This window comes from Sturnus vulgaris, chromosome 9 (genome assembly GCF_052056855.1).
Source record: "Sturnus vulgaris isolate bStuVul1 chromosome 9, bStuVul1.hap1, whole genome shotgun sequence".
Lineage (NCBI taxonomy): Eukaryota > Metazoa > Chordata > Aves > Passeriformes > Sturnidae > Sturnus > Sturnus vulgaris.
In genome coordinates, this window is record NC_142251.1 from 17,781,268 (window position 1) to 17,809,166 (window position 27,899).

Below are 27,899 nucleotides of genomic sequence, written 5' to 3' on the forward strand. Positions count from 1 at the left end.
CATTTAAATGCAGAAACAGAAACAGTGCTACACATTATTTGACTCCTTTTTTCTCTCTTTGTAGACTTGAACGTCAAGTACACCAGGAAGTGTGGAAGCACAGCAGCAATAGCAAAAATGGTCATATCAGTAAAAGTTACCAACTCCCCAGGACACAGTATTAGTTCTCTAAATCTGTTGTATCTTCTGCACTGGTAAAATGACACACAATCTGTTTGTACAAATAAAATATTTTGTGTGTCATCACATCTGATTTTCATTACTACACTTGTTATGACAGTCTGAAAGTTGATAATAAACTCACTCTTTGTAAATTTTCAATGTTGTCAGACTAAATTAGTAAGTCAAAAAGGTCATAGAGCTAACATGATTTTTTCAGGCTTCTCTGGGAATTCTGTGCGAATCATCCCTACAACAGTAAATGCAGAAACATTTGTAGAGGAGGCGCTCTGAGATGACTTGTCCCGATTTATTCTGCATATCCGAACAGCCAATTAAGGAACAGACTGAGCTCACTGATGGAAATTACCCTTGATAGAAATTTCTGTAGTCAAGATAATTAGCAGTTATGAGGTAGGTGTCTTTCTTTTAATTTTACTCTTTTGGGAATGGTTTTTACAAGTTCATATCTTAAACTGTCCAGCTCCTCTCCAAAGGCAGATAAGGAATAGTCCTTCCTTCCTTCTTTCTGCAATTTGAAAGATGAAGCAGAAAAATTTGCATCTGGATTTAGAGCTTGACAAAGTAGCAGATGACAGAGATAAAATAACTGGACCGACATGAGATAAAAATGTTGTAAATAATACCTTACAGAAATATTAACTGCAACATGGATGTGGAATATCATGGAGGAAATGGAGTGACTGTCAGGGCTCTAATCAGAAGAGGAACGTAAATGTAGACACCTTTTAAAAAATTAACTTGGTGACAGTCTGCCAGTACTTTCTTGTGTGGAATTTTAAAGCTTGTTTAAACTTTGTACTTGAATCCTGACTGTAATACACTTTGTGGGCTCCACCTTGTTCAGAGTATGGAGTAGTTTTAGATTTTACTCGGTGGCACATTTCTCTTTGTTCAAAAGCTCCTTTAAACTTTATTTGAGGACAAGTTTGTGGTGGGAAAATGATGCCAACCAGGGATTTCAGTAAAGTAACAATATAGGAAGTGAGACATCACTGCAGGTAAGTGACTCAGAACTGTCTTAATGAATAGACTGATAAACATTGATTAGTCACAGCTTGGAAATGATGTACAGCAAAGCTCACTGATGTCTGAATAAGAAATCTGTTTCATTTAAATACTGTATCTGGTCTCCTGCTGTTGAAAGGAGACTCGTTATCTAGAAATACTAAGAAATACTTGCTTTTTATCCATCATTTAATTAACTTCATACTTTAATATGAGCCACTTCAAGAAGTTGTGGAATATAGGAAAAATGATGAAAAAGGGAAAGAAATAGATTAATTTCTGCCTGGCAGGTAAAGCTGATAATGTACTGGATGTGACTCACCACCTCTGCTTATTTAAATCTGTACCCTTGGATACTTTTTGTTCTCGGCTTGTGGATGCTGTGGGAACTTCTGACAAGTCCTGAATAAGCAATAGCTCTCTAACAGTGAGGAAGTGTGCAGATATGGTACTTACAAGGGGGCAAAACTTTTCCTCTGCCATGGGTTTGCCAAGATTGCTTCCAAGAAGCAGTGTCTTCACAATGTAAACATGATATTTACCAATTTGCAAAGCATAAGAGGTTTGCTTTGAAGTAAAAAACTCAGTTCTTATTGCACTTTCAGGGTTTTTTTCCTGTTTGTATTTAATACTCACACTGCAAGTTTTGGCCTTTGACTCAGGGACTCTAGTGGAAAAAAGGGAGGGAAAGTTTTATGTAAGTATGTCCTTGTTTTCAGACAATCCCTAGATGACCTTCAGAGGTCTCTTCCAATCTCACAAGTCTGTGGTTCTGCTCATTGCAATTATGATGCAGTTTCATTGCCTTCACTGCAGCTCCAGAGTGAAGAAAGGCTTCATACACTTCCTACAAATTCTGGGTTAACTTTTAAAGAAGGAAGGTACTGAAAAATGCCAGTTAAGCTGTATTTGATTGTATTCTATTTAAGGAATACTGTACTGTCATTAGTCCAGAAATTATATTACAAAATAAATTTTGAGAACTGTATTATTAGAGAAGACTTCCAAATATATAGCTTTTAATTAAATTTGTACAGAAAGCATAGCTTTATAGCTTTCAGTTACAACTCAAGGCCTCCCAATCATACATACATTGCACTAGCAATTGTGTCAACGTTCTCCAGCTGTAGCATTCCTGTGTGGCAGGAGCCTTCACCTGAGTTAGAGGGATAAGGCACTCCTACAGAAGCTGATGCTATTTGTGCTTCTCAGGGCTGCCTTCCCCTGCAGGGCACTATAGTGAGGCAGCTGTAAAGGAGGCTGTATGTAGGCACAGCTCCTGGGAATACAGTTCCTGCTGGTTCTGAGAGTGGGCTAAGCCACTTCCAATAATTTGAGGACTGCCCTGCAAAGCAGCCCAGTTAAGTGTGGACTCATCTCTCCTGCAACTATGGAAGATGAGATTCAGCAGAATGAAAGGTACTTTTATAACTATATTCCTTAAAAATAGGAGACAGGGACTACTGGTGTCTGCTAACCAGAAAATGGCTAAGTATTGCAGCCTACTTTTTTAAGCAAGGCAGCTTGATTTTGATCTTGCTTGGTGTCTACTTCAAATTCTCAATTCAGTTGTGATTCCACTGGATCCCTCTGTAGATGGAAGAAAACACACATACTGACAACAGCTTGTGTTGTTTGTTTCTTCTGGTCAAGTACATAATAAGGGTGTGAAAGTAGTTTAAAGCCTAAGTTTTGGATTCAGATGAAAGGAGGGCATAGTCAGGCTTTCAAAAAGAGATGTCTTTCACCCAAACTACAAAAACAACAAAGCTTTTGCTGTTGATTGTAGAAGTACTTTTCAGCATTCAACAAAACAGTTTTAAATAATTAAATGCTATTATTTTGAAGGAGGAGAAATAGTATCATTCAGGAGAGCAGGTCTTAACAGATCTGTTGCTAATAATTCTCTTGCCTCAGATGCAGGGCTTGGACCAGTGACCTCTAGAGAGCCTTTCTAATTTAAATTCTGTAAAATAAATAAGCTTAAGACTTACACAACAAATAGGTCAGCTGGAAGTCAGATCACCACATCACATTCAAAGATGATAGAAACTAATGGAGCATGCACAAACAATTTCCAGCCTTGAGGAAAAAAATCCTTCATAAATCCAGAACTTGCAAATGTAAAACATTTCATATATGAATGCAATAAGTTTAAACTGCAGTGAACACTTTTAAGATAGCCTTAATTATTTTACAGAAGTTAGAAACTGCAACATTGGCCCCCACTGACAGATGCTGTTTTTTCTCCTTTTAAAAACAGGTAAATTAGTGCAGCTTCTCTGCACTCTACGGTGAGGAAGAAAGCATCCTCCATTTAGGAATAAAGCTCTGCTATTAGTAACTAAGTACCTGGCAGGCACCACAACTGTGTGTCTCTTTACATAATCTAAAGCAAGGGTGCTTTGCGTTCTCCAAGTGATGGTATAAAGGGAACAGGCTGAAGCAGAGGTAGCAATAAATATGTGCAATCCTTGTTTGCCTTGAGAAAATGACAGGGATTTAGTGAACAACTAAGGATCTCTGGTCATAACCTCAGAGTCATGAAGAGGGGAAGTGAATCCAGCTGTGAAGGACCTACATTCCTCTCCTATTAAGTCAGTGTCACTCATTCCTGAGAGATTTTTACAAGATTGTTAGATTAAATCCCATGGAAAAGAATGAACCCAAACTACAACAGACCAGAGTTCTACATTACCCTTAACACAGGCAAAGGTGATGCTTATCTAGGAATAATTCTTATGACCTCTAAGACTGGTATCATAACAAATGAGACAAGATTGTCTACGTACCTTTAAGAAAAAAATATTTATTTATAAAAATACAATGGGATCAGTTTGAGAAGTGTGGCAATAAATACAGTTCAAGGAAGAAAAAAGCATTTCTACATGGATATATTATGGCACAATAAAAGGTAAATGCACCATCAATCATGGAACTTCTGTTGGCTCAAGACTTTGTACAAGCTCCCTTTTTAGTAAGACAACTATTTCTAAGTTTGGTCAGTGTTGATAATGGAATGAATACACAATCACAAATGCACACTTAATGTCTAATGCAGGACTTACCATTAACAAACAATACCTTAAAAACATAGCAATGATATTAAATCACTAATGAGATATCTTATATTTAATTGGCAAAGACCACATGTAACTTTAAGCATGAGATTCTTTTATCTCCTCTGGAGAAAAGCTGTAAATATGTAAAATGAAGGCTTAACTTGGTATGTAAAAACCTACTTAAGTAGAGATTGTGAGAATGCATAGCTCCTTACGAAACAACCTGGCTGTACGAGAGCACTCCCCCTTTCACAGTATTCCTTTTACTTCATATGCAGTTATTTATGCTGTAGACTACAACTGTTACAGCACTAAAGGCAACTAGACAGGGAAAGGGCAGAGAAAGGAGAAAGGAATGTATGTAAGGCAGTATTTCTTTAGGTACATTAAGCGTAGTGTGTAGGAAAAGACAGGTAACGATTCCACAAGGCTAGTTTCGTTCTTACTGAATAAAATAATGGACTAATACTGAACTTTTGATGTAAAGCTAGTAATCAATGCCCTGGTCACTGTACTGACCATGGTAATCTCTTTGATAGTCATCTTGGTACTCTCCATGATAGTCATCTGGGTATTCTGCCTGATAATCGCTATCGCTGATTTCGGACCCGTTAGTTCCTGTTCCTTGGCTGCCGTTATGGATGACGGGCTCTGTGGGTGCAGCACAGTACTTGGGGTCATACACTTGCCGTCCAAGCCCATACACACTCATTCCCTTCTGCGAAGCTACTTTGTTGGTACCCATTTGTAACGAAATAGTTGAGTTATCCACAGGTTGTAATATGTGCTTCTGATCGTAGATGTCTCTCCTGGTACCTGGTGCCAGCATACCAGCCTAAGAAAACAGGATTGTAGAGGTTTAGTAAGAAAGTCAAGAGCTGTAATTAGTAGATTTATGATTTCAACTAGTATGCCTCACTGAAAGTGCTGAAACATAGAAATTAAAGTATAACAAAACAGAGCACAGTAATATGTGTTCATTAGTAGGTAAGTCACAGAAGAAAGTCCTTGCAGAAAGGTTCAATTTATGTTCCCCTTTGGAAAGAATATACCAAGCATTCTGGCTAAGGTAGTGCCAGTAAGCAATTTCTTTTTTGCCTCTGTCTAGTTAATACTTAAAATGAAGTTACTGTTTTCTCCTGGTATAACACTGCCAGCAGGAAATTCTAGAAGCACGGGATATTTTTATGCCAAGACTCAGCACAGAACACACTGGTTACGATAAGAGATTCAAATCCCTCAATCACTGCATAAAAGCACAGCTGAACTGTACCCACCCACTGCTGCCTGTGAACTGGGCACCACTCCAGGCTCTCCTGTCCCACTGGGCTGAGAGCTGTGTCCATCCTGCATGTCACACACAGTCCTGCTTACCTGACTGGCTCCTTTGTTAGTGCCCATCTGTAGGCTAATCGTCGTCTGGTCAAATGGCTTATCAGTTTGCATTTTTGGATCATAGAGGTGTCTTCTAGTTCCATAAGCAGTCATGCCTGCCTGACTGGCACACTTGTTGGTGCCCATCTTTATTGGGGGAAGGAAGAGGTGGACAGAAGAAATTATTTTTATTTGTACTTTAAGCATAGTCTAAGGAAAAAAATATGGTTGGTAACTGTGATGGCTGACCAGCGACAAAAAAAAAGGTCATTTCAGTGCTTGTTTTTGTCATGTAGTTTGACCACTACCTGTAATAAATTACCCTTTCTCCTTACTGAGTTTCAAAAGGAAAAATAAAGGCAACTGTCATACTAGGGCATTTCAGTGACTGTCATTTGCCCAACTGTGTTGCAGTTAGAATGCATGCATGCCTCAAAATGTAAAAAAGTTAACTTTTACCTCAGACAGTAATGATTCATTTATACTGCCACAATTTCTCTACCACAGGAATTTAAAGATTTTATTTTGGCTTTTATGATTACTAAGGAAAAAGGAGAGGAAAAAAGTTTCTACCATACAAAGAACTTCAACTTTCCAAAGACTCCTACTTGAAAACCACCTTAAAAGACAGAGATGATGCTGCTCATATTAACTGTTCCTTTCCTCCTTATCACTCTTACAGCAGATTTAAAACAAACAAACCAAGCTCCAGGCAGTGACTTGAGCTTATAAAGCCAATCAACTGCTTACAAGAATTAAAACCTCATTCCTCCTTCTACAGTAAGAATACATTGCTATTCTGCACCTGGCTTTGCATAAACAGTATCAGTTAATCCAAGCAAGAAAGTTGTTCTCAAATGTAACAAATTAACTGCAAACTTGAATTTTATACTCACCTGCAGGCCAATTACACTTTGACCAGCTTTTAGTTTTCCTGCATCAAAACTTCGTGCTTGTTTCTCTGCATATTTGACACCAATATCAATTGTAGTATGAAAACCTTTAGTTTTTGCCTATGTAGGGAGAGGGAAAATAGAATATTCAGTCTTTGAAGTGTATTTTCTGTCTCCACATCCGAAGCCTGGGCTCTCAAACAATGTCCCAAGCAGGTCTATCTCCATGAGACTGTGTCAGGGCTGAGAGAAGATACCAGCTCCCCGCACCATTGGAAGGTGGCACTCCAAAGCTACCGAGTCTAAAGGATATTCTGCAGGGATTAGTGTTCTCCTGTGAGCCTCCCCTGTTCTGTGTGTGCACATGGAAGCAGTCAGGAACCCTCACTCTGATCTCTAAGCCTTCTCTGGGGGATGCAGAAGCACAGAGCCCCTTGAAGTGCCACCTCTGCAGTATCTCAGACTCTCAGCACTGCCTGTGCTCTCCCGACAGGCTGGATCCTGTTTTCTGTATTTACATGGGTTGTAAGGGTGCATCTGAACTGGCATGTGGATTTGGGCCAACTCTAGGGGTACAAATACTTACCAGACCTGCCAGTGCCACTAGGGTAGTCTGTACTTGAGTCATATTTCCATTTTCAAAAAGATCATTTGCTTCAAAAATATCATGTGGCTTCATGCCGTAGATTTGGATGGCTTTGATAAAATTCCCAATGTTCTCCAGCTAAACAGAAACAAAAGAGCCAGTTTTCTACACAGTGCTTCAAATCAGAAATTATGTAATTTTAAAGGCTTCTGGTGTTGGTTGGTTTGTTTGCTTGTTTTACTCAAGTTCTTTGCCTAGTGCAAACTGGACAAAACGTGGTTGGCGTGATTAAGAGTGACTGGTGGGAAGTCTGGGATTATTTTTTGTTAGTTTTAAAACTGATTTCAGAAATCAGACTAAGAAGTTATCCAGCCTGGATAACCAGCCAGGGAATCCCTCCATCAATGAGTACCATATACTTTGTTAGAGTGGGCTTTGATAAGACTTGTCTCAACTGTCTGTCCCTTCCAAGAGGAAACCTAGTCTAAAACCTGCTTCAAAATCAGAAAATGTGTCATAGTATCCATGCTATTTGACTTCGGTAATTGATAATTTTGAATAAAATAAAACCGTAACTATGTGGATGGGATCCTTGTACGGACTGAAGGTGTTATCTGCTCCTCCTAGGACTAATAAGCTTTGGGGTTTATTAGCACTTTTTAACACTATGTGCTGTAGAAATTGGAAGGCAATACGGAATACAAAGAGTAAGGACTGAATCGCTTCTTTCTTTCTGAAGTCTTAAGAGGTATTAAAACTTTAAAAAAAAATCTTCACCCATATTTAGAAGTGTTCAATGCCAAGAAAACAAAGATGCTGACACAACAGTATTAACCTAGACCCAGCAACAGCAAAGGCAGTAACTCTAGGCAGCAACCATTGGAAGGTTCCAATTGTGTTCCAAATGCATGTTGCATCCTCTCCAGACACCTTCTCAGGAGGATACTTCACACAGAGATGTCTAGGTACAGGCAAGCTGTTAACCTAATATATTTCAGCATTGCCTAGATGGAAAACTCAGCTGTGATTCAATAAAAAGAAAACTTTCTTTTTTGTTTGTTTTTGTTTGTCTTTTTGTTTTAGACTGGAGAAGGCCTTGCTATAGGGCTCTAGATTGTTCTTCCATCTGACATTTCCCTGAACAGCTAAAAGCACTGTTATTAAATACAGGTACTCGACTGCCATTTGATGAACCACCTCAGCTGTAGCTGCATTCTGTTAAACACTGTTCATGTCTGCAGCATCCTCAACTCCTGGATATGTATCATAGGTAAACTTGGTGCTACTAAGATTTAAGATGTACCATTTTCACAGCAAATTTGTTAATACAGAACAGAAGTATTGTTTGGGGGTTCAGGGGGTTAGAGGTGTAGTTCTGAGGTTGTTTTTTTTTTGTTTTACCTGGTGCCAATTTAGTTTTGATTGATTAATTTTCTTCACTGATCCTGGCTGCAGCTTATTTATAAGCCTGGGGAGGTGAAAAAGAGGGAAATGCTTAAACAATAAAGCTCATCCTTATACCATCTGTGCAGGCATTATATAATACTTTCACTCATGCTTTATTAGTTGCATTAGTTTCATCAAAATGGTTAATTTTTAGTTCATACAGTGACCTAGCTCAGTTCTCAGGTCTCACAAGTCTAAGACTGTAAGAATTTTTGTGTGCTATTTGATTACTATAGAAATGAGCTATGCCACTAAATTTAGAAACACTTAGAAATCTTAGTTGAAATATAAAGGAGATTTAAGTGTTCATTTTTCCAACAGTTTCAAGTAAATTGTTTCCCACCCTAGAGTCAGCTATCTTTGACTGTAATTGTTGATGTCTTTTGAAGGGAAATCTTCAGAAAGTCCCTTCTTAGTTCCCTGAAAGTAGAAAACTCCTAAAAATAAGGTTACTTAATAAATGCTTACTCGCATAAGATTATGCCATCTTTTAATCCCAGTTGGAAGTTTGCACCAATACTCAGCCCTGTAACCTCTTCTATCCAGTTACGCAGATCTTCTTCTATCTGGGGGTCATATTTCAGGGCAATCTGTAACACAAGCAGTCATAAAGTTACTTCAGGAGAGAAATCTCCAACTCTTCCCCACCCCAATTCCATCTCAGAGTATGCTATAGCATCCAGTAATTTTATTGCTGGATTTTTAAACTGTATTTTATACATCAGAGTACAGATGTAAGTACTTTATCCCTTTAACTATAATTATCATGGCTTTACTAAAGGTCTGTTTGGAAAAAGCACTTTCAAGCATGTAGCAGTTTTTCCTTGAGTAAGAATTCTTGGAGCTCCTGAAAAGTCTTTTGACAGCTGCAGAGGAACGATCTTTGAAAAAATATTCGACCCAAGCTGTACTTTGGCAGGAAGTAAGGAAGGGAAATAATATATTATGAACACAAGAATTCTGAATTGCTATGCCATCAGTACTACTGCTCACATGTAGATTTCTACATGAGAAATTTTATATAATAGATTTGAAGTTATTCAGCTGAAGCTTATAGTGGGTTTGCTTTTATAGCTAGTTTATGATTAATGGAGATGACCTAGTAAGTTTTTTCCTTGTTGCTACAACATTAAGAGTTATCTTGCTGGGGATTCTGGGGGCTGTGTGTGTGTCTTGGTTTATCGTTAATCTTTAGTATCCCTGCTATTTCTTTTCTGTTTGACCTTCCTGGAAGACTCTTTTGGAATAAACTGTGATCTCATCTTTTAAATACAAAGGAAGAAAACCTGCAATAATCTTTTAAGTTTAAGGCATCAAGCAGAGGCCCAGAGCTCTTAGCAAGATGACTTAAAAATTCATTTTCCAGATGTTCAAACTTCACTACTCTATGTGTAAATTTATGCTTCAGTCACTAGAAATCAATCCATGTGAAAGGAATGTTTAAAAGCATTGAACTTCAATACCACCAGCTGACAACAGCATCCGTGTTCTTTCACTCTGCCCTTTGCCCCCCCCTCCCCTGAATGCACTAAAAAGCAGCTCTAACTTCCTTCAGGCAAAGCCTGTCATCTTTGCAATCCTTTTCAATATTGGCCAAGTTGGACAAAATGGATTCTGTCACTGAAATCATCACTGCTTTTTCTGCAAACAATACAAATTAACTGAGTACAAGATTGTGTGGGATAAATAACCTCCACTGGTGCAGACATTGGCAACACTTCCACCTTCCTTAGCTGTCCTGCACGGGTCAGTGAGCAAGGTGGGAAGTGAGGGAGCTGCCATGAGAAACCTGACAGGCAAGTACAGAATGTACCTGCAGGATTTCTAACACGGTGAAAGTCAGCTCAGCACACCAGTGCTTACAAACACCTAACAATAAACTCATGCATAGCTATTCACATTAGATCAAAATGTACATTTGAGACTTTTTATATATAGTTTTAAGACTTCAGCCAAGAAAGGCCAGCTATTAGCAGCTATATTTGTACTGAAGGAGATTATAATTCCAACATATCTGAATTACTTGGATAGAGGTAATTGCTACATTTTGGCTAACATTAGTAATCCCCGACTCCAAACTGACCAAACTACAAATTACAGTACTCGGTTCCCTATTTTTCTTCTAAGGGGAATGGAAAATTCCTGTATCTCTGGCGTTACTTCAAAAACTTGCCTGAGTAATACTTATTTTCCTTAGACTATTTGTAATGGTGGTGCTATGGTGCCTTAGTTACAGATCAGGATAATGGACTAACCCATTCCTACATTCACATCTTGCCTAAGGTGTAAAAATCTGTGCAACATTCTGTACAAGATGACAAGGAAAATGTCATTACTTCATTTTTTAATCACATCTTTTGGATATTAACTAAGATTAGAAGCAGACTAAAAAAGCTAACTGAAGGACATGGCTGTGGTCTCATCTCTTGAGTGGCAGATAGCCCCCCTTGCACTTCCCTTAGCATAGCAGCAGCACAACCACATTCATTTCCAGTGGTGGTAATAACAGAAAGGGATGGGTAACATCTTGAAAATGGTGTATGAAGAAGTCAGCTGTCATCTTTCTCGTTCCTAACCTGGACATTAGCTTACAAATGACTTTTCATGGATATTTTTATTTCCTATGGAAGCAAAGCTTACGTGATCACAGCCTTAATTTGTCTACCCAATAACATCTGGCAGAACCCAACTAGCTTGTTCAAAATTATAGAAGAGAAGCAGTCTTGGACAGAATTGAGCCAGTGAGATTTTGTGTGAAAATAAATACATATGCAAGGGGGAAGATACCAAACCATCTCCCCCAAAAGACTGAACTGTAACATCGTACTCTTCTTACACATTACAGATATTAAATTTGTGCAAAAGTGACCTCATCTAAAAAACCTTAAGTTACATGTACAGACAAGACATACAGTGTATAATTTATTTCTGTACCCCATTTCAAATGATGGAACAGGATTTATAGAAAGGCCAGAACTTTCTATTCTGATGCTCCAGTTAGAAGACAGCAGATAATTTGGGCTGGTCATTCCTATGCTGACACTCATGCTGTGATAAAATCACCATTCTAGCATGCATGTGGGCACAAAGCAGGGCTTGAGCTAATCTCCTCCACAATTCTTTAGTTACGTACATAATGAACATTGTGCTTTCTGAAAATTTAGGCAGTTTCAATGTAGCTTAAAGACAGTGTTAGCCATCCTGCAGTTGAAATCTTCTGGAACAGAACTGGACTTGTGTTTCTACCACTTAACTTACTTTTAAACACTGGCAAAAAAAAAAAAAAAAAAGAAAGAAAGGAAATTAAGTTTGTTATCATACCACTAAGAGACATAGTTTAAAGGTTAATCTTTTCCCACCCAATACTAAAAAAAAGTAAATATGGAAGCCAGTACGAGTGAGAACCCTAGACTTCTGCAAATGTGGCTCTTTTAATCTTTCTTGGCAAACATATAAAAGAAAAAAAAGGCAGAATTTTTCCTCATTTAATAGTAAGTGCATTCCATATGTGAGATTACAACTGAACTGAATATTAAATTGCTGACCCCATTGCTTGGGGACCTGAGAAGTAATCAGGTGGAATTTTATCACTTCTGAAAAATATTTACTTTATGTTGGAGTACTTTACCATGTGTTCAAATCTTGAGCTTTTCAAGGGGTTTCAAATTGCCCTGGGGTATCACTACAGTGGTTATCTAGGGATAGGAAGTAAAAAACGTTTATACAATACACATGAGGAAAGTTCTTATTGCCACTAAAAGCATTATTTTTGTTCTGATTTTTGAGCTAGTGGGAAACAGAGTTACAAAAATTAAAAATTGGTACTAGTTTCTCTGCAAATTACATTCAATCTCTACTTGAAAAGCTAGAGATGTGGAATCTTTAGTATCAGGCTTTAAACATGTGAGAAGAAGGGATTAAACAGAGAGAGTGACAGGTCAGATACTACCAGAAATAAGGCATTACACTTATTCTGAATTCTTAGCTCTTCTATTCCCAAGGGCACAACCAGAAGTTATGTAACAGTCTTACTGAATATTTCATATTTTCCACATGTGGATATCAGAGATGTTCCAGTTTTCCTTTGATTGCTATCTAGGAGGTGAAGCCAGAGGCTTTGATATGAATGTTAAAAAATGATGTCTTTTTCCATTACTACTAATCAAAAATATGCCAACATTTGATCCTTTATAAATACTGAACCTTCATGGAAGATACTTAAATCTTACAAGTCTACAGCAAAAGGAAATATTGTCTACTGAAGATGAAAGCTTCATTCAAAGTATCATCAGTGCCATGAAAAAAACCCCTACAGTTTCAGAATACTGCAGAAATGATTCAATTGTAGCAATGGATATAAGATTTTACAGAAATTTAATATAAGATAGCAGGAAACCAACTCTTCATTTCCTTCTTCTGACAAGTGTTGAAAGATACATAAAGTTGTCCATGTTGCTCTTTCTGTTGATGCTTCAGAGATACAGGTTTAATAGAGATATCTTTAAAAGGAAACTAAAGTTTATACAAGTTTATAGGTGATCCAAGGTTGTGGAAAGAAAAGGCTGGTCGCTATTTGCCTATGACAAATTGATACACATGTTAATGCCAATGTATGCCTCAGGCTGGAATCCTTGGGTTAAATTTGATTCCTCTGGCAACTTCACACCTGATCCTCACACCTAGCTCTGTTCAGGTAGGACTTTCCTGTCTGGGAGATGTTAGAGTGTAAAAATCCTCCCTCCATGTGTAGTACAGGGACAGTAACAATCATCACTGTTTTTATCAAGCTCATGAATTCCTGGAAGCTAGCAAAGTTCTGCTGGCCAGCTTTAATGATCTGTCTGTGTGACCCTTGAAGTTACTCAGTATGCCTGTAGCATGTTTGGTTTGAGTGATGATGTTAACCAGTACTTCACACCATAACTGATATCATACAGACTTTGAGCTGTCCTTTTATACTAATCTTTTCCAAATTACACAGTACACACTGTACGCTAAGGGCTACGTGTGTGCCAAATCTCCAGTTTGAGAGTTCAGCTGGCTGTATTGCTGCTACTCTGGAAAAATACTGTAACAGGATCTCAAGGCAGAGTTTAAACACACTGCACTTCTTTTTACACTGGGACTAACAAACACAAATCTTATTAAGTTAAAAAGCAGGTATAAAAGATAAAACCTGAAGTTAAACATCATGTCATAACAGCTTGCACTTCTTAGTTCTGATGAAATTTCTGATTAAAGCTGCAGGCTTCCTGCCCTCCCCAGCAGGAGTCAAAGGTTTAATGTGCAGCACGCTAAATTTAAAGTACTAGTAGGCATTTGAAAAAATTGCTCTCTAGTCATAAGTTTCAACCAGAAAAATATGTGCTCGTCAAAGTACATCAACAAATCTATTATAGGAACTGTGTTTGTTGACAAAACTTAAGATGTACATACATATAAAACTGCAACAAAGTAGGCTGTACATTTTGGTTTTCCAAGGTAAATAAAGTACAGGGCCATGTACAGCAAGAGAAATAAGCAGGACTTCACTCCCAAGATAAGATAGCACATGAAGAGGTTACATATATGCTTTTTCACCAAAGTGAAGAGAAAAATAGAAAGAGCCCTAAGTTTTCGATTTTAATGTTCTTCATAGGGAGAAATTTGGTATGGCCCATATTCTTGCTTAAAGTGACACAAAATTACTAACTTTTCAATTAAAAAACAAGATTGACTAGAGAAAGCTTACTGAATTTTTAGTAAGTATAGAAGCATATTCATCTTATATAGAATTTAATCCATGTCTAGCCAGGGGGTTTAATAATAATTTTACTTTTACACATTTAGATTATAAACTACAGAAAGCAAATAAAAACAACAAATTAACAACTCCAGGTTTCCAGACATAAGGTTGTATTCAATTTTAAGCAGCAATTTGTTCCAGTATCAACTTTTCAATATTAATTCAGAACTGTCTTGAGTGAATCTGAATTGCTGTGGTTTCAGTGTTGCCTTTGCAAACATCCTTTGCATTGAAATAAGCACTACCTTCAGCAGCTGCTGAGTCCAAAGATACCAATGCTGATACTTCTTTTTTATTTGCTTGGCATTAGTTTGTGATTAAATCTTTTTCCTCCCCATTTAAAGGATTTATGATGGTATGGGGAAAGATGAAAGCAAAATTCTCTCCTGGTATCAAAGCAGAAGAAGCTCTTGACAGCCCTTACTGCTTGGAAGTGGGAGTCAGGCAGACCACAGCCAGTCCCAAATTGTTATCCAGAATTCCTGTTCATCACCTTTTGAACACAGTTTTGAATCACCTATCTAAAATTCACACGGCAAAATACCTGGGAGAAGAAAGGTGTTAAAAGCTTCGTGGATATGTGACTAATCAAGAAAAAGGCACAGAAGAGTAAATTCTTCTCATTAGAGCAGAGGGAGAAGGATTTTTTTTTAAATTTATACAAGTAAGCTGAAACTTTCTGGTTAAAATTCTATGGTGTAAACAGATTACTGTACATATCTAATCTTCAGCTTCAGAGGTGACAGAGTGGCAAGGACATAATCACTAATTATTTAGTCATAGTGTAAATAAATAGCACACTCTGTAAGTTGAGACAGAAAACCCAAGAGTGGAAAAATATAAAGTTTTGGTTTTTACTGAAAGTGGGGTAAGAAGAGGAAGTGCCAGGGTACCAAGGTGATTGTCAAGGGGATCTTCTTGCCATTTGAACTACCAACCCAATGAGCTCTCATCATAAGACAAATTAAAATTCCCTGTTTATTTCATGTATGTTGACCCAGATTACATGCTAAAGCCAATATCAGAGGAGGCATATTTGTGTACAAGAACCCCAAATATAACAGGAATGTGAAAATCCAGATGAAAACCAAAGACGAAAGTACTTCAAAAACTCAAAGCCACCATTCAGTATGCCCTGGTATTTGAAGATGCACTTTTTTCTGTCATTATGGACGCTTGTACAGAAAGGCAGAGAACACTGCTTTAACATTACCACTGAAAGATCTCACTATATCCCAAAAGCTACTTAGCACAAAAATTTTACAGCTGTATCCATTTTGCTTAATATTTGAACAGTACTTTTTTATGTGTAGAGTAACTGATACCCTGCCAACATCTCACTGTTTTCTCTGTAAATCAAAATTTAGGCTACAATCTTTAAAGAAGAGATGGATGAGCATTAATCCAAAATTCCTGGCGTTATTCCCATAGGCACCAGTTTAAACTCTGTGAAGTGAGAACAAACTATGCCTCAAAGTTTCCAAGTTATCTTACAAGTACAGATACCTGCAGTCATGCATGGTGCTTGTTGCCAGATCAGCTGGCTGGAAGAACTGAGTGTTCTACTCCCTGGATTTCCAGTAGGACTTTAGGACATTTTGAAAGCTTTTCAAGAAGCCAGGTCTTCCATCTCTTCCCCCAGAGTGCACCAACAACTCGGACACATGCCTGCCCTTGGACTGAACGCTGCTTCCCTCTCGTTCTCAGCAGCTACTGTAACGCCTTCACTTATTCAAACGTTCTCAGTTCTTCTTGCACTTTTGGCTCTTACTATGTTTTGCCACTGTCACAATTTTCTGGCTTGTAACTCCAATTATCCTTAGCCACTGTCAATTATCCTTCCACTGTCAACTGTAGCACCTTCTGGTCCTGCCACCATACTTTATACTTCTTGGTATCAACTTCCTTGCTCTGTTTATTTAGTCTGTATATTGCTGAATTATTTCGATTTCTTCATAGAACACGATTCCAGTAGTATCCACTATCTATTGTTTTAAACCACTGCTGTTTTTTGTTTAAAAAAACCACTGGTATATGGAATTTGTTCTCAGCTATGACACAGCTGATCCAACCCAATGGACAAAAGCCTGTTAGTCCCTGATGGGATTGGAATTCTCCTTCCTTTGAAACCCAAGGCAGTATGACTGATATGACACAGCAAATCTGGACAGGCTCTGATGTCACGAACAGTAATGAGACTACACACTGAGTGCTGCACGGAAAATCCTGCTAACCTGACAGACCTCAGTGATACCTAGTTCATCTTTTGTGGGAGAAAGGAAAAAAATCATACAGGACAATCTGGTGCATAAACAGAAAAATAATTCCAAAGCATCTGAAAACAATTTCATTTCTCTAGTGGTAACCCAGGAAGCATCTCCTGAGACAACTGTTACTGTAACTCTGGTGCAACAGTAGTTCTCAAAGCCTAGAAGGAGTCTGCAAACAGAAAGAGTAACATCAATGATCACTCAATCTTTCTCAGAAAACTTTTCTGGTCTATTGCTACTACAGAAGCCCAAGAAATTATATATTCTTTCAAGTTTATTCACTCTTCTCCCCAGTAGAATGGCTTTCAAATATGTAATTTTTCAAGCAAACTGTATTGTGACTTGGTAGCCCTTCCCCAAAGCCCAATTGTGTTGATCAGTCTTTCAAATTTACCTTCCAAATAGGATTGCAGTCTGGTTATTTCATTCTCTCTCCATACCTTTTTTCTTCTCTTCAAACCCTCTTCACTTACCCAAACCACAGTAATTATGTTCTACAGCAGCAAGCAAATAATGGTAACTCAAACATACTCTCAGAAAAATTGGCTAAAGAAAGCTGAAGTCTGTCACTGCAATTGTTGCTACAGAAGTCACTCAACATGCACATTCCTTCTGCCTCTCCAGCAAAGGCACAGTCCAGGCTGCATTTTCTGAGCACTTTTTTCCAAAGGTAAACCTCAAGACTCTACTCTTATTGATCTAATTTGCCCCCACCCAGTAAGCTCAGGTACTTGATTCCTTGCTGCCAGCTGTGATGCCAGGCATAGGCTAGAGTGGGAAATGAACAGATGACACGGCAGGTTCTGAGGTAACAGGCACTTCCCAGTTAATGGTGCTCAGTGCTTCCCACCGACCTGCACTGACAGCACTTGGTTGCCTGTCAGCCTGCATGGATTTCACTCCATGAACTCACATTAGCTGAACAGGCTCACTGAGGTGCCTGTGATAGGTATTCATAAAGAAAACACAGATTCCTCTCATTCTTACTATCCCTGCACATAATGATTCCATCTGGCCCTTTTTTTTTTCGTAACTTAGGTGAAAAGCATGATTTCTTGAGAACTTCTTTAGCTGCTTCTAGCTACTAAGAGCTGCCTAGATTAATCTTTCATAAAGGTAGTAGATCAAGATCTTTCAATTCATGCATAACATGTTTTTCTGGTTGAGGTAATTTCCCCCAATGCTAGTTTTCTTAGCAGAAGCACAAGTAGTGCAGATTTCACACCCTAAGCTTTAGAAGACCTTGTCTATCAACAGCTTCAATACTCTTGTTTTGCTTTACCGCCAGCAAAAATATTGCAAGAATGAACTTGGCACAAAGAATGAAAGACAACAATAATCTGCTGCTCCCAGCCCTCCACCCTACCCCCTCCTGGGTATATCTCTGATCAATTAAAGTTCAGTAGGTGATGCACAAGGAAACATTCAAAAATATTTTGGATTTGGCGACCCAGACAAGTTGTGCTTTAACCACATAAAAAGTGTTATTACTTTTTTTTAAAGGGTGATGACCATCAACACGTTAGAAAATGCTTATTTAATTTTCTAATAATATACATCTTAAGAAGAAAGTCTAGGAAAAGTAAGACAAAGTGAAAAAAATTATAATTGCATTAACTTCTAGCTCAACCTTTTATTTAATGAAAATGTAGTTTTAGTAATGTACAAATCAAGCCATAAGCCTGCTACACTGGAGTTTATGAGTAAAGAAGGAAGTACAAATGTGAAAGTAGAAAAGACAGTCACACTTCAAAAGTAACAGGTTGTGATTCAATGCCCTGTAGAAAGTTTCAAAGCACCATTTTTCAGCGATTCGACACAAGTAGAAAGAACAGCTGGCACTGCTGGGGTGGGTAGATGCATGAGCACGCTGCATCCAAAACTCAGGACGACACAAGGCAAGTTGTGGTGTCATTTCGCTGCACTCCTGAATTGAGAGTAGGTTTGAAAACCCACCCAGCAGAATGTGTAGGCAAAGCTGTGCTGCCAATGACTGTGAGAGGTCTCAATCCTCAATTACTTAGGGTTCCATTATTGTTCAGTAGAACAAAACTCTCAGGTGCACTGACTGAACTTTAACTTTGGTAGTTATATTTTCGTCCAATTCTGTTCCATCCATTCAAAGACCAGTGCTTTATCTCTGATATTTAATCTCACAATCTTTGTTTATTTTTTTATTAAAACCAGCTAGATTATTTCAAATAGAAGTAGCTTTCCATGTCTAAGACATTTTCATACAATCATTTATTAATGATAATGGCTGCCATCAAGATAGATCATAGTAAAAAGGAGTTAGTCTTTATTTTCTTCAAAATTACTTGTACTTTTTATTTGTATAGGGCATGATTAATACGTGTCAGCATGTAAGGGAATGTCAGCAAGGGAACAGTTTCTTGCAAAATTAAGCAAAGAGCATTTAGTCTTAGCACACCAGATACGTGCCTGAACTACACATGCTTCATTGACTTAACACAGTATTGACTTCCAATTATGACATATAATGGAACTTCTAATTGATCCCCTGCAGTGTAATGAAGTGAACCAAAGCAGTGGCAGATCAAGCTGGTCACACAGTAGGAATCTCAACAGGAGCTGCAGTGCAGGTCCTGCTCCAACACATCCTTCTGCTTGGTGTATACTGGCCTGAGCTCTGATTTGTGTTCTTCCCATGCTCAACACAGAAGAGAAATACTCTGCTGAGGTCCATGACAGCAGCAAGGCAGCAGCTGCTTTTCACCATGAATGTTTAATTATAACCAAATCCCCCCCCAAGTGCATGTGTATTTAATGCCTCACCTTCTTCTGTGAAGGCTTCTAGTATATAGTCAACTGATTAGGGACAACAGAAAAATACTTTTAAATTAAATTATTCTTATTAGCGCAAAACCAGGGATACTAAGATAATGCTGTCTATAAATAAGAGGCTGTACCAGTGGAAATATCATCAGGAAAGCAACATAACAAGAGAGCTTTCTTAGCAGGAAAGCAAAGTAAGGTTTTTGCAATAGTAACGTCCACTTTTATTCTGGGAATAGCCATGGAATAAACATGCAAAGCAGGGCAAGAAGATTTGTTTAGAATCCATCTATAATTCAGCCAGCTAGGATTTTCAGTAGATCAGATTCCATCTTCATGCAGGCATTTCAGAACAGCAAGAAAGTGCAGAAATATTTAGGCAAATACTTGGTGATCAGGTCCTGTGTGCACGCACAAGCCACATATTGTTCCACTTCACTGCAGCTCTTAAGGATTACTTGGTGACCTAAAGCTTGTCTAAATAAAGGTCTGCCTAAATAAAGTCCGCAAGAAAAATCCTGTGTTGACCCCCTAGTACGTGGCTGAGCCTTGGAAGGGAATCAGCAAAGGCACTGAATGGTTAAAGTCTGGTTTCCATGAATGAGCGAGTTATTAATGACCAGGGCAAGCTCAGGCTCCCAAGGCTTAAAGCCTGCTTGGCCCAGCTGCTGGGACCGGGCAAGGCGCTGGGGACAGTCCAAGCAGGGCACTAGACCGTGGCTGTGACAGCAGCACTTCATCCTCGCTGCAGTGGCCTTCCCTTACTGCCAGCTCCTCCAGGGACACGGCTCCCTGCCAGCCCTCACCAGTTACACACCCAGAACAGCGTCCACTTTGGGTAAGAGAGAGTTTTGTACAAGCAACAAGAAGTTTAATTATGTTTCCCCTCTAAATATCTACTAAAATCTGCACTGGTTTGAGGAGGAGGAGGGGTGAAAAAAAAGAAAAGAGAGAGAGGGGAGCAAGTGTGGGTGGCAGGAGGGAAGGGTTATTGCAGCTTCAAAAAAAAAGAAGTCCCATAGAACCACCCACCTGAAGAAAGTCAAAACAGTTTTTGAGAAAATCACTGTCATTCAACCCTACTAAATAGAAACAATGACATAAGTTACTACGAGGCATTACTACAGAACCAAACGTATTTACTCAAAAGAAAGTGGTTGCTGCTGAACATAGCTATACAAGTTAACAGTTGTTTAGAATCAGATACTTACAAAAAGCATTTTTAAGCAAGAGTCCCTCTTAAAGAAAAAAAGGATTTTCACATGATCTCACTTAGAAAAAATCTGTTTCAAATTGCCCTACGTGTCCTGGCCTTGAGCCCATTTTTACTGAAGGCCTTTCCTGTACAGTTCCATAGGGGATGGGAATCTCTACAAAGTTTGCCTTAAAAGGACGTGTCACATGCCCAGTGTATACCGTGTTATGCAGCTACAGAAGCTAACAATTCTGAATACAAAGAAGTTTCTATCCTTTATTCTCCAAGGCAAATTATAAACTATTTGCAGGCAAGAAAAAGCATCCAAATTAATGTTCTGTCAAAAAAAGACAAGGTGAGACAAAAATCAGTGATGTGCTGCTGTCCCACAAGAATGTGTGCATCCATCCATCTGTTTTTATGGGTATTGACACAGCAACAGGATTATAATAAGTACTTTTCTCCAAATTTTAAACTAAGTCTAACTCTGAAACCACACAAAGAACACATTCATTTGTAAATTTTAAACAAGCAAGCATTACTGTAATGCAAATCATAGCTTTTATTTTCTGAGTCTGCTAATCCCATTTAATTGTCATGACTGTCAAGCTCTATTTGCTTTCTTCAAAAGTGTTCTAGTCACAGGAGGTACACACTGTGAGCTTGCATTCAAAGGCTGCAAAATACTTATCTCTTATCCTTAAAAATTAACCTTACCAAGTTTTACAATTTTCTATCACCAGTGCAAGATTTACTAAAAGTTTATTAATCCACCATAAGCAAGGTAACTGTAATTCATTTTATACATGGACAGGAAATACTTTAAATTTGAAAGTGCAGACACAAGGTGGTTACTAAGGCTAAACATAACAAAAGTTTCAGCAGACATCCTCACTGTTCCTTTACTTGTGCCCCGTGCTGGTGCAGCACGGGCAGCTGTGTCTGTGCTGTCCCCACACACAGGAGCAGACCCGTGCGGGGCTCCACCTCTGCCTTGATGCTCATGAGGCAGCAGCAGCTAATCCTGGCTATTCCAGGCCATTCATCGCCTTCTTCCTAGAAAAGCTGGTGTAAGATGAGAGGCAGAACTGGAAATGACACCCCTCGGTCAGGATTAACACGGGCTGTGCCACTGCCCCGCAGTTCAAGCACGGCCAGTGCTGCTCCAGGCCTCACGTCTGAGGACTCCAAAAAACCACTGCCAACTTGGCAATGAACTGTCCAGGTTAACTGGGAATTTAAACCGCTGGGCAAAGGCAGCTGACTCCTGTGTCCGGGGTTTACAGCAACAACTGCCACATGTCCCTGGGGCAGCCACTTTCACACACCTGTTTAATCTGCCCTGGGCTCCTGAGCTGTGACACTGGGACAGGGCACATCTGCCAGGTGTGCGAGGGCTCCCGAAGGCGAGGCTCGTTGTTTATGGGCTCAGGCAAGTGTCCAGAACGGGCACGGGTGCTGACATCCACACTGCTGGCAAGAGAAGCGATTCCACGGCAAATCCCTTGCTTCTGCTCGTGGCAGGAGATGTATCCCTGCTCTGAACTGTCAACCCAATGCTACACAGGTTCCAACACCATCATTCTGTACCTTTAGTAGGGCCACTTATTACTGCTGTAGTGTTAATACTTCTCTTGAAGTAGCCACAGAACTGGAAACCCACACTTGATCATGCCTAAGAGAAAAGACTTGTCCTGAGATTGTAACAGTGAAAGTGGTAAATGGATTAGACACATCAAGGTAGAGCAGACACTCCGAGATAGACAGTAAAGGATGAAGATGAGTGGAAACACTGTAGTTAAGATTCTCCACTGCTGGATTACCTTCCTTGTTTAACAACAACAAAAAAATCCAATTAATCTGCATTAATACCAATTCTCAGTCAGTGTGAGAACTCTTCCCACACAGGACCTAACACTAGGGGAATACAAATTAATAGGTTACTACAGCTTAATAAAGCCAGTGATTCACTGGGTTTCTCCAAAAAAAATCCTTTACAAAATTTCCAGTAAGAGGCTAAACTCATTTTCCAGCAATTGAGGTGGAAAACACATTCTCAAAAACACAGGAGGCGTCTGCCCAGAAAAGAACACAGCATGATTTGGAAGTGCAGGGCAGCAGGGCCGTGTTCAAGCAAGTGTTGTTGAACACAGTTAACTGAAATTTAATACTGTCAATCAAAGTGAAACTAAGCATCAGAAACAAGTAACCAGCAGAGAAATTGTAAACAAATGGGATAATTCTCATAAATTTGTTGCTGATACATTAAAAAATGCACCCTGAGACTAACTGAAAAAATAGATGGTTTCATTTTTTATATCAGTAATGCGATTTTAGCAATGCATGCAGTTATTGTGCCAAACATCGATTGATTATAAGCTTAGCTATGGAATTATTCCACAGTCATATTTATGTTTCATGGACAGTTTTGCTATGGACTGAATTATCAAAACTGTACGGTTAAGTATAAAGTTATGAAGTTCACTTGAACTGCAGATCTGTTACCAATGCCTGGATCCAGCTGGAAGAAATTCACAGTTCTTTGAAAAAATTACAAAATTTGGACACAAAGAGCAAAGTTTTAGTGCTTTCCACAGTGAAATTGATATTTAGCTAGGAAATGTTTGGCCAAGAATGGCTAGGAATTCAAGAGCCATGATCAACTATCAGAAACCATGAATTAACTGGAGCAAACTGAAATTTAATGCTTGTTCCTATAAATTCTTCTGCCATTTCCTCTGGAATTCCCTTTTCAGTATATATTTCTATAACAATATTTCTAAGAGCACCAAAATATAAGATTTTTTAATTTATTCCCCATGCAACAAAATGAAGATTTGTGCAATGCTAATGGTCATGCAGGCTGATTTTATTTTAAACTAAACATCTGAATTTAATTCATAACTTGTAAATGAAAGATATTACTTCTTTAAAAGTTACATAGATGTCTCTGTACAAGAGAAGAGGAATGCAGAGATCTTATACTGCCAATTATGATAACAGAAGATATTCTCCTCTGCTCTCAAAGCCTAAGTTTTCACTGCCTTTATCCAGTACAGTTTCAATTTTTCTTACGTCATTTCAGACAACATTAATAGAAATTCACTTTTATCAGCAGCAAACATTCTTACCTAGGCTTCACAAAATTTGGTGAGTAAACCTAAAGGTTCATAAAGGAAAATAGTCTAGAGGAAGCATATAATGGTAAAACAAATATATGGTAGGAAGAGCTGCATTTTAAGAATGGAAAAGGATATTCTTTCTGTTTTGAAAGGAGGAGAAAGAGGAAGGAGAGGGCCTAACAGTTCAATCACAGACAGCTCAAAACTCATTGCACTATTAAATCACTAATTAAAAAAATCTGAAAGTTAATTATTTTAATCAAGTTCCTAGATAAAAATATTCATTTTAAAAAAAGTAGTATCTGGACAAAGCAATTAAATCTGTTTATTTGGCCTGTAGCAGGTAAATAGATGACAAGAATTTTCTCCTCAGCAGTTTCAAGACAATAATCATACCTAGGACTGGTTTGTGTTATTCACCACAGACTTTAATTCTTTTTCATTAATCTGTATTTGCCCTCAAGAAGGAAAGCAGGAAACACTACTGCTCTCCTGCATGCTTGCAAAATAGGGAGATATTTTGTTTACAGGCTTCATTTGTCTAACAGCCTTCACTTTAAAAAGCTTGTTTCCCTTCCTCCTCCATTTTGCTAGGGCTTGACCTTTCAGAGTGGCAGCTGCAGGGCTGGGATAACTCACCTCAGTTACTCTGCTGTCTTTAAAAAGTTTGGAAAATGGTACTGACCACTGACAGCTTCCTGACGCAGGGATGGCTCAGAGGGAAAGTCAGGGACATGCAATAGCCAAATGCTATGCAAAATTTAACTCCCCACACAAGCCATACTCCTGGCCCACCCTCACTTTCTTATGAAGATGAAACTGGCACTGTATCAAACATAAGAGGAGGGAGAAGATAAATGCCTGCCCAAAATACAAATAACATTTCCATGGGAAGGGTGGAGCCACTAGGAAGCAGCTGAATGGACTGGAACCTCTCCTCCTGCTGCCCAGTGTTCCTGTTTGCTCCACACCTTCTGCAGCAAGACAATGGAGCATAAATCAGAGACAAATATAAAACCGAGTTTGCAGCTTTATCTAATTGCATCATCATCTCATGCTATGTCAACCTCATGTAGTGCAGAAACTCCCCCATTGCTCAAGAAGAAATTATTTCTTGACTGCAGAAGAAACCATCCATTTCAATCAGTTTAAAGGACTCCCCACTGAATATTTGTTTTGGATCAATTATCTTCTATGATCTCAAGTAAACAGGGAATCAGCTTCAAAGGGATTACACTAGTTTGACTACCTACACATTTCTCATGCAGACAAGTTTCCTTACAGCTGGGAACCAGTACAAACTCCATGCCTTCTTTGTAGGAATGAGGAAAAGAGATCCCTAACAGACCAAACACCATATTAGTGTGAACTAAGGTAAGGAGCAAAACAAGAGAAGGGTGAAACCTCAAAAGAAAGGAGAGAAGAAAAAAAAAAGCCACAAATACCAAACTAGATATAGATTTTAAGCTCAGAGACTGAATACTGAAGCTCAATTAAATTAAATTCATAAAAAGCAAAAAGCATTAGGACATGTTATATTCATCTATTCAAATACCATAGCAAACAAAAGGTCTCTCTGAACACTAATACTATGTCAAATGAGAATATAAAGAATAAAACCCAAAATCAAGGGATTTTTTAAATCCAGCACAGCTGGACCCTCAGGTAGCATAGCCATGAAGCTGTCCATTTACTGCAGAAAAACACTGCTTGGGGATCAGCACTGAAAATTTCAAACAAGTGTATTTAACAGTAACTGCCCTTCAAGCAGGGAGGTTCTACAGCTACTTACAAGCATTACCCAAACAGCACATTAAAAAACCCTGAACACAATAGTTTGCACAAAAGGCAACATTTTAGAATGTGTGATTATAGTTGACAGCAAAACCTGATCCTCCAAGAGTTGGAAACTAATTATTCAAATCTTCATGAGAGAGAAAAATCTGGGAAAAGGAATTTTTGATCTTTACAGAGACATTATCTGCTGATCCTCTAAAATTATAGCGATGAACAAACGCACACCTAACCCAGAAACCCATGCAAGACACTAGATTGGAGGTACAAACTATACCTGTATATAACACAATTGCTTTGAAATTTGATCTCCTACAATGAGAACAACATTGTAAAAGCTCAAAGCTACATATCTTCTGGAGTTTTTGTTGTTCACTGGAGGGTTTTTTTGTTTGCTTGGGTTTTTTGAAAGGAGATGAGTTCATTCATCTTTGGTGCACTTGAATTGTTTTCTGTGGCACTGCTGCACTGACATTTTCAAAGAACGCCACAGAAAGCAGCAAATAAGTAAAGTGGAGCTGCCCCAAAACAGCCACCCCTCTGCAATACTTGCATTGAAGGCAGAGAATGTGAGCAAAACAAAACGCAGCAAGATGAAGTAGAAGGCCCTTGGCATAAAGGTGTGAAATACACCAGTTTCAAACCCTCTGCTAATGCACAGACTTGGAACAGTTCCTCAGGAGGCCCTAAGGAAGCTGATGGCAATAAGAAACTGAAAGGAAGAACAAAGAACAACTTCCCATCTTGTCCCCATTAATGGATCACTGTTAAACCTACATCATTTTGTCAATAATCTTTAAAGCAGAAGTGCGTCTACTTCCTTCCTAATTCACGTGCAATAAATACACAACACATTTCAGTATTTTATTCGTTTTGGGTTGTTTTTTGGGCTTTTTTCAGTGTGTAATGCTGTAGATAAATCACTACATTCAGATGCTGAAAGCAACCACTCTGGAAGACATTTGGTTACGTGATGTCATCAAACTTTGCAGCAGAACCCACAACCATCCTGAGAAAGCCAGTAGAGAGAAAAACCAAAGCAAAATGCTGTTTTGTGAAGCATAAATTACAATGTTTAAAGTAACTGCTTTTCTCCCTATTCTCCCTTCTACTCAGCTGCAAGTAAAACAGGATCTGGGGATGTGCTGAAGCCTGAAACCAGACATGCGTGTGAAACAACCGGTTATTAAAGACCACGTTTAGATTATAACCATGGGAGTTAAAACACTGTGCACCGACTTATCCCCGCTTGTTTAGCGGTGTAATTTTTATTGCGAAGGTTTTCCCTCTTATTAGGTAATTGTTCGCTGCAAGGTAGCAGCCAGTCTAACAGGACGACGTGAGACACCTTTTGTTCCTAAGAGTATGAGAAAAACCTCAGCCAAACCGCGCACAACCGGCGCCCGCCGCTCCGGCCGCGGGGCCCGGCTGCTGTCAGCGCTGCCTTTTGTGCCGCTTTCAAGCGGAGCCCCCGGCCGGGCGGGCTCGCTCTCCGCCCCGCTGGCGGCGCTGCCCAGGGACCGCGGGTCCCCGCCCGCCGCCTTTGTGCGCCCCCGCGGGCGGGGCGGGGCGGGGCGGGCGGACAATGCGCGTCTGTGCGGGCCCCGCGCCGATTGGCCGAGCGCCGCCCGTGCCCATGATGTCATGCGGCTGGAATGCGCCGCGAGCCGCGCAGCGCCCGCGCCGCCCCGCGCAGCGCCCGCGTCCCGCTCGGCGAGCCCGCCCGCGCGGTGCCCGGCTCTGCCCGCCGGGGCGCGCCCGCCCACCGCTCCGCTCCGCCGGCTACGGGACGGCTGCGGGCCCCAGCGCCGTGCCCCGCCCGGTCCCGGCGGACGGAGAAGGCACAAGCAGGATGTCCCGTGCCAGGGCTGCCGGCTCGGGCAGGTGCAGCCTGGCGACGGCGCGAATCGCGGCTCCGCACACGGGTCCGCCCGGCGCTGACAGCTCTTCGGTGCCTCAAGTTTCCTGAGCGGTGCCGCGAAGGGCAGCGCTGTCCCGGGCCGACGGCGGGCGCATCCTTACGCGCCTGCACCGCGCGGAGCGGGCGGGACCCCCGGCGGCAGCCGGAGGCAGCGGAGCCCCGCGCCGCGCCTCGTCCCGTCCCGCCCCGCCGTGCCGTGCCGGTGCAGACAAAGCACGGCGAACCCCGCGCCGCCCGTACCTTGTTCTTGACCTCGGCGGAGAGTCCGTAGGAGGGCCCCTTGTTGAAGTGGGTCATGTCGGCGGTCTCCCGCGGTCCGGGGGCGCTGATCGCAGGCGCTGGCGGCTCCGGGCTGAGACGAGAGTCCGCCCGCGGCCGCGGAAAGTTCTAGTCCCTCCCCCCCGGCCCGGCCCCGCGGCCGCCGGAGCCTCCGCGCACCAATCGGGGCGCGGGGCCGGGGCAGCCCC

General features: G+C 40.1%; 2 protein-coding genes across 5 annotated transcripts in view; one reads left to right on the forward strand and one right to left on the reverse strand.

Annotated features, from left to right (window-relative positions):
- Positions 1–4,283, forward strand: part of SLC44A3 (solute carrier family 44 member 3) — an 87,677-nt gene extending 83,394 nt beyond the window's left edge. For all 4 annotated transcript variants that reach the window (XR_015805417.1, XR_015805418.1, XM_088170015.1 and 1 more), the window contains one exon: positions 65–4,283. Coding sequence is in view for 2 of the 4 variants with exons in the window: in XM_088170015.1 (XP_088026141.1) it covers positions 65–70 (6 nt within the window). In the remaining 2 variants the exon portion in view is untranslated. The remainder of the gene's footprint in view (positions 1–64) is intronic.
- On the reverse strand, positions 3,978–27,899 carry CNN3 (calponin 3). The gene is made up of 7 exons (XM_014884623.2): positions 27,673–27,899; positions 9,018–9,139; positions 8,505–8,571; positions 7,104–7,241; positions 6,521–6,637; positions 5,625–5,771; positions 3,978–5,085 (listed from the first exon to the last, which is right to left on the reverse strand). Exons 1-7 carry the CDS (start codon positions 27,727–27,729, stop codon positions 4,738–4,740), a joined length of 996 nt encoding a protein of 331 aa, XP_014740109.1. The 5' UTR covers positions 27,730–27,899; the 3' UTR covers positions 3,978–4,737.